General features: G+C 46.4%; 1 protein-coding gene across 4 annotated transcripts in view; it reads right to left on the bottom strand.

Moving 5' to 3' along the window:
- The window catches only part of NFATC3 (nuclear factor of activated T cells 3), a 100,686-nt gene extending 96,610 nt beyond the window's left edge, over positions 1–4,076 (bottom strand). For 2 of the 4 annotated variants that reach the window (XM_010596761.3, XM_064273870.1), the window contains exon 1: positions 3,734–4,076. In XM_010596761.3, coding sequence (XP_010595063.1) covers positions 3,734–3,836 — 103 coding nt within the window. In that variant the 5' untranslated portion in view covers positions 3,837–4,076. The remainder of the gene's footprint in view (positions 1–3,733) is intronic. The other 2 variants (XM_010596760.3, XM_003417035.4) reach the window with 1 other exon arrangement.
- Between the last annotated feature and the right edge of the window lie 2,449 nt (positions 4,077–6,525).

A 6,525-nucleotide genomic window follows, 5' to 3' on the forward strand; every position in this document is an offset into this window, starting at 1 on the left:
TGATCTAGGAAAAGTTCCTCAACTTCCCATATGAAAAAGTTGTGTATTAAAAATAATAGCTGACTTATATACATCTTATCATAAAGTAATCGACTTGACAGCAATGGGTATCATAAAGCAAATTTCTTACAAAAATATTGTATTGAAGATATTTTTTCCCTTTTAAAAAGCAACAGCAGATAAGATACTACACACAGCATTGCACACACTCCTCCCGGGACTAAAAAGTCAGTACTTAGACAAATTCTGAGAGGAAAACTTTGAATTTGCAAAGTAAAAATTATTATAACATCAAACTAGAGATATACAAGTAGTGCACTAAAACAGAGCACCAGGAGCTGCCCTTAATAATGGCAAATAATGTTAATGAAATAACAATTAAAAAAAAAAATTACCTAATTTAAATTCCCTATTTACTAGTGGGGAGTCCCTGGGTGGTGTAAACAGTTAATGTGCTCAGCTGCTAATGGAAAGGTTGGAAGTTTGAGTCCACTCAGATGTGCCTGGCTTCCAAAAAATCAGACATTGAAAACCCTATGGACCACAGTTCTACTCTGACACATACAGAGTCGTCATAAGTCAGTCATAAGTCAGAGGTGACCAGGCAGCAACTAGTTTTTTGTTTTTGTTTTTTTTTTAATTTACTGCTAAACTGTATCTTCATTTTGAAACTAAGTATTAAGAAAAAGGTGCTATAAATTTAAACAAAATAGCCTGATTCAGTTTTAACTGGAAAAAATAGTACTGTTCTTTCACATTAAAAATAAATGGAAACAGTACTGTCCTCTTACATTAAAAAAAAAAAAGCTGAAGAGCATAGGGTCTTGAGTTTTCTTTAATGGAAAAATTTCAAAACACCTCAGTAAGCAATAATCTTAAGTCGGTCACAAACATAATCAGTATTATCAAATACCCCTCAAATAATCCAATTTGTATTTTAACAAGCTTAGTTAAGACAGTCACTAAATTCAGTCCCTTGTCTTGCTCTCCCTCTCCATCCCCAAATAATTTTTCAAAAACCACCTCCTTGTATGGAAATTTACATGTGATACAAGTACTCTCAAACTTTCAGAGAGATGTAAAACCATTGTAGTATCATGGTCGGCTATCTTGTGGAACTGACCAATAAAGGCCAAACAACTGAAACAATGCTCAACAACTTCCTCTACCCTGAAAAAAAAAACAGTGAGAACTGACTCAAAACTTAAGTAGTAGTATTAATTAATTCAACAAATAGTGGGTGCCTACTATGTTAAAAGGAGCCCTGGTGGTGCAGTGGTTAAGAGCTCAGCTATTACCCATAAGATCAGCAGGTTGCATCCTCCAGCTGCTCCATTGGAAACCCTATGGGGCAATTCTATTCTGTCCTACAGGGTGGCTACAAGTCGGAAATCAACTCGGTGGTAATGGGTAACTATGTTAAAGGCACTGTGCTAGGTAGGTACTGGTAATACAACTATGAATGAGATATACACACTATCCCTGCCTTCATGGAACTTACATTCCAGGGGAAAGACAGTTCAAAAACGAGTAAACACTCTGATATAACCCAATACTGATCTGAATTCTACCAAGCAATTTTATTCTCATGGCCCACTTTACTGTGTACATCATTTAAAAAGCATGTCAGTTAAAAGCATAACGCATTTAAACCAAAAACCAAACCCACTGCCATCAAATTGATTCTGACTCATAGCGACCCTGTAGGACACAGTAGAACTGCCCCACAGGGCTTCCAAGATTGTACACTTTTATGGAAGCAGACTGGCACATCTTTCTCCAGGAGCGGCTGGTGGATACCAACCGCTGAACTTTTCAATTAGCAGCCAAGGGCTTTTAACCACTGTGCCACCAGGGCTCCTTAACCCATTTAGTTCCTTCTAATTTTTTTTTAACTACATACTCATAAATTAAGCTTATCAAAATGGAAACTAATTCTGTGAACAAATAATTTTGAAACCTTAACTTTGAATATATAATAATACATTTTTCTCAATGTATTCAAAAATCAGATGCTACAATATTCTAAAGTGGCCTTTTTGTTACAAATAAAACTGCTCAAAAGTTTACCTTTGGAAATTTCAGTTACATACAGCTACAAACTTTAACTCCTTCAAGATCCATTTCAATATCAAAATTTTTTTGTGTGTGTATGACAAAAATAAATTTTTAAAAAGCAGTTTTCAAAGTTTTTAAATGTTATTCAGTACTTTGGGTGCATACTGTATACGATTCCTACTTACATGAGACTTCTTTATTAACCATATATTTGGTTAATGCCTTTATTTAATGAATATTTGGTATATAATGTGCTCTAAAAAAAAATTTTTTTTTAGTCAAATTTGCACCCAGTAAAATTTTGCTATCTTCCAATGTTTACCTTCTTTACAATGAAAATACTCAAAAACATTGTTTTTATTCCGTTAAGTCCCAACAATCTAAGTACAGCTCAATGTCACTCTCTCCACAAATGCCACTTTTTTCCACCGTCCACAGCCTGCCTAACAGCATAATTATTTGGGTTGTATGACTTCCCGACCATTTCCCAAGCTCCTGAAGGGTCTCAGTGACATTCATCATGATGCCACAAAGTACCTAACAGTACCTTCAACATAATAGCTGCTCAAGTAATGTTTGTGGATTTTAAATAAACACAACCAACAAATAACTACAGTAAACTACTTATTAGGTTGAAAAAGCATCTAACATATAAAGACTAAATGGACAGATAAAACAAGGACAGCCAGAGAATCCTTACGCCTCACATTCAGGTATGTTTTTCAATGTTAACTCTAAAAAACTGCTGAACGTCAATATGAATATTAATTCAGCAAAAACCTGGACAGAAAAAATACAGATAACTCATATCCATCTCCTTTTTAAAGCTCCCCTGCATATGTAATAAGAGAAACTGAACTTAATGAACCACAGTATTCCAAACCAGGTCACAGGAGATCTCTAAGTCCTCAGTCATCCTGTTTCTATTTCCTGATTGGTCTGACCTCCAAGTATTACGGTGCCCAGCCTTTCCAGCTCAAAATCTCCTTTAAAACATCTTCCGAGGTGAGCTTTTGCTTATAATAAAAACTGACTTTCAGAACTTTCTAGAAGAATTAGAAAAAGGACATCCCCCCTTAAAAAAAAAAATCTTCCCAAACACTATGTTCAAGAATGGAAACCCAGTTTTCAGGAAAGTCCCGTTATAGTTACACTTCCAATTAAATGCGAGCCATAAACCTGCACAAGTGAAAGTTAACACGAAAGTATTACTCTCGTAGCAAAGTCGATTTATTAAACAAACATGTGCACCTTATTTTAAAGGAGTTCTACGCTTCAAGAATACATACTTTAAATAAAGATGAGGTAAAAACAACCTAAAATACATGAAAAACCAAGTGCGCTACCCAACGCTTACACTTCACAGGGACATTATTTTCTCTGCACCACGCTGGCAAAACAGGGACAACCAGACGCCACTTGGGCAGCAGCCCCCGACCCTCGGCCTCCAAACCACGGGCTTCCACCAGTCAAAGCCGTTCCGGAGCCGAGTCCCCACTAGCTCGCTTCCAGACCAGTCGCTACGACCCACATGCCTTCTCAGAGATTTAAATCCGCCCTTCACTCACTACACGCAACACAAATGGGGTTACCAGCTTCCAGACAACCAAGGGACCAAAGGAGGGGGCGAGGAGAGGAGGAGACGCCCCTCGGTTCCGCCCGGCCCGGGACCCACCTGCAGGCCGCGGGCCCGGGGGCGGCGGCGCCGGCGCCCCGTCCTCGCCAAAGACGAGTTTGAAGTCGAGCTCGTCGTGGGCGCCACAGTTTGCAGTAGTCATCGGCGTGGCCCAAGCTGCTGCGCTCCTCCTCAGGCTGCACCGCGGCGGCAGCGGCTTCTCAGCGCCGCTTCATGCCGGGCCGCGCCGGCCAGAAGGTCGCGGCTTCGCGGCAAACTTTCCGGGCGGGGCCTGCGAGGCTGAGCGTTCCGTTCCGATCTCGAGAACTGGCCGCACGCCGAGCCTAACCAAAAGCCGCCGCCGCCGCCGCTTGTCGCGGGTGCCTAAACCGCCGCCGTCGCCTCAGCAGATGCTCCCCGCCCCCCAATAGCCGCCGCCGGCGCGCTCCCGCGCCGTGCCTTGCACCCGGCCCTGCCCCCTACCGCGCGCCCATCCGGCCGGGCCGCCCATTGGCCACTGGCGCCGAAGGCTAGCCCCAAGGCCCCCGCCCCCTCGCCGGCCTATCGCGGGACTCTAGCTCCGGGAGGAGGAAGTCAAGTAATACGAAGCGCGGGCGAGCCCCGCTACCGCTTGGGAGTTGTAGTTTGGGTTCTAGCCCTTCCGCCACTAAGCCCGTTCCCGGAACCAGGGAGTGGCGCCTGTGGCCCTGATTGCTTTGGGGAGCCCACCACCGACTAGTCGGAGATCTCTTTTCTTATTCCTCACGTCGAGGAAGGGGCGCGGGAACCCTAAGCTTATGGGTGCGATGATGGGCGGCTGGACCGTGTTCCTTTTCATGGCTCCGTTTGGGAAGGGCATCAGGGCTCCGCGAGGTTACCTGGATGCGACTCACTTCCCCCGCCACACCTTTAATGGCGGAGACTCGAAAGAACGGGGTTCAGTCCCAGCCTCCAGCTAGGTTGGGGCGGAGCCGGAGACCTGGGTTGCGCGACAAGGCCTGAGTCTGGGCTCTCTGCACCAGACCCACCCCTGCGGGGCGGGGCCTGCGTGCCTAGGTGGCTACGCCTTTGTCTGCCCCTAAGAGCCCGCCCTGGCAGCTGCTCCTAGAAGACAGCCGGAGCATTTCGAACCTCGGCGGAGCCCGACGGGAATGGATTGTCTCCTGCTGGAAGCCAGGCAGACTGAATGGGATAGTGCCTGTCGTGAGCTCCCGCACTCACAGGCTTTTGGACCTCTGCTTCCCAATGCACCTCCATGAATGCAGGAGGGATTATGCCACCCAAAATGGAGGCTGGCAGTAGGGCGGAAGTGACACTGTGTCTGTAGAACAGTTTTCGCTCTCAGCCCCTTCCCGTCGGCCCTATCTTCCCCCGGGATAGCCCAAGACGCCGCCTCTTGGGGACTGGACTGGAGACCGCGCCCAGGGATACTTGTTTACTTACAGCTCCGCTGAGGCACAGGGTGGACTGGGAGTTAGGACAGGCGGCGGTGACCCGCTCCCTTGGTTCCAGACGGGGCACAAGGCCTGCAGGGCAGAGCATCCCTAGATGCTCGTTGCCAGAGAAACCCAGGGTGCTGTTATCTCAGGGGACTGGGTGCAGGTGCGAGGCCCCGGGAATGCCGTCTCACAGCCCATGGCACATCCCATATCGCCCACAAAAAGCCCGTGGGACAAGAGGGTAAGGCGAGTACCTTGCAGAGGTGTCTGTCTGGGTTGATATTGGAATTACGCGAAGCCCTAGGGATAACCCTACGTGGCCTCAAGTCAGGTGGACAGGGAATGTCCAGAGCACGTGAAATGTCTGTTAATCTTCCGTTGGCTTATTCCTTTGGTCAGGGTACTTTTCCTAACTGGTGCTCTGTACCCAGACCTGTACTGGGCCTGGGAACTCAGATAAATCAGTCTTCCTTCAGAGATAGGGAGGCTCAGGGCAGCAACTCTATAATTACTGTGGAGAAAGATGAGGGCACTGCCGGGAGCTCAGAGAATGCCACTGGCTTCAAAGTCTCCACAGGGGTCACTAGGAATTGGAGAGATGAACAAGGAGTAATGAAGGTCTTTCCAGACAAAAACAAATTTCCAAAGACTTGAAGACAAGACAGTATCTGCAGTGGGCGGCAGCCAAAAGTGAGGCTGAATGAGTGGGCAATGCTGCAGTCCACTGCAAGGTGTCTGGACTTTATTCTGAGGGCAACAGGGAGCCATGGAAGGGTTTAGAACAGGGGACTTACATGGTCACAATTCTGGATGGATCACTAGATGAAGAGGTGAGAGGTTAGATGCAGGAGGAGATAACAGAAGTCAAAGCAAAGGGGTAGATGGCATTAGGTGGATAGAACATTCTCCCAAAAAGCTCCCCTGCCTTCAGATCATCTCCAACCATGAGGACCGAAGACTGGAACTTGGACCCCCAACACCATGTCAGCTCTGCAGCTCTCTGCCCCTAACAGATGACTACCCCAATTAGTACTACATGTAATATAATCCTGGAGTACAAGGCCCCAGAAGCTTGGCCAGTTCACCTCCCCCTCCTGTAAAAGACTTAATGCAACTTCAGGATGTACCCCCCTCCCCTTACACATACACCTCCCAGGTCATCATCTGAATAGAGAAAATAAGCCTTTATCCAGTCCGCCTTCCCTCCAGACATGACGTCATCTGAACCAGGGACCCTGGGTCTTATTACACCCACCACTGTAGATGGCTTGAAAAACTCACCTATTCATCAAATGCTCCTCAGAACAGGTCACATATTAGGCAAGGGGCTTCTGGTCTGGCAGAAACTAAGAACCCTAGTCTGGAGTGCTGAGGGCTAGGGCAGGGATGGGTACAACCTGCAGATATGTGACC

The sequence above is a fragment of the Loxodonta africana genome, chromosome 21, assembly GCF_030014295.1.
Source record: "Loxodonta africana isolate mLoxAfr1 chromosome 21, mLoxAfr1.hap2, whole genome shotgun sequence".
Classification (NCBI taxonomy): Eukaryota; Metazoa; Chordata; class Mammalia; order Proboscidea; family Elephantidae; genus Loxodonta; species Loxodonta africana.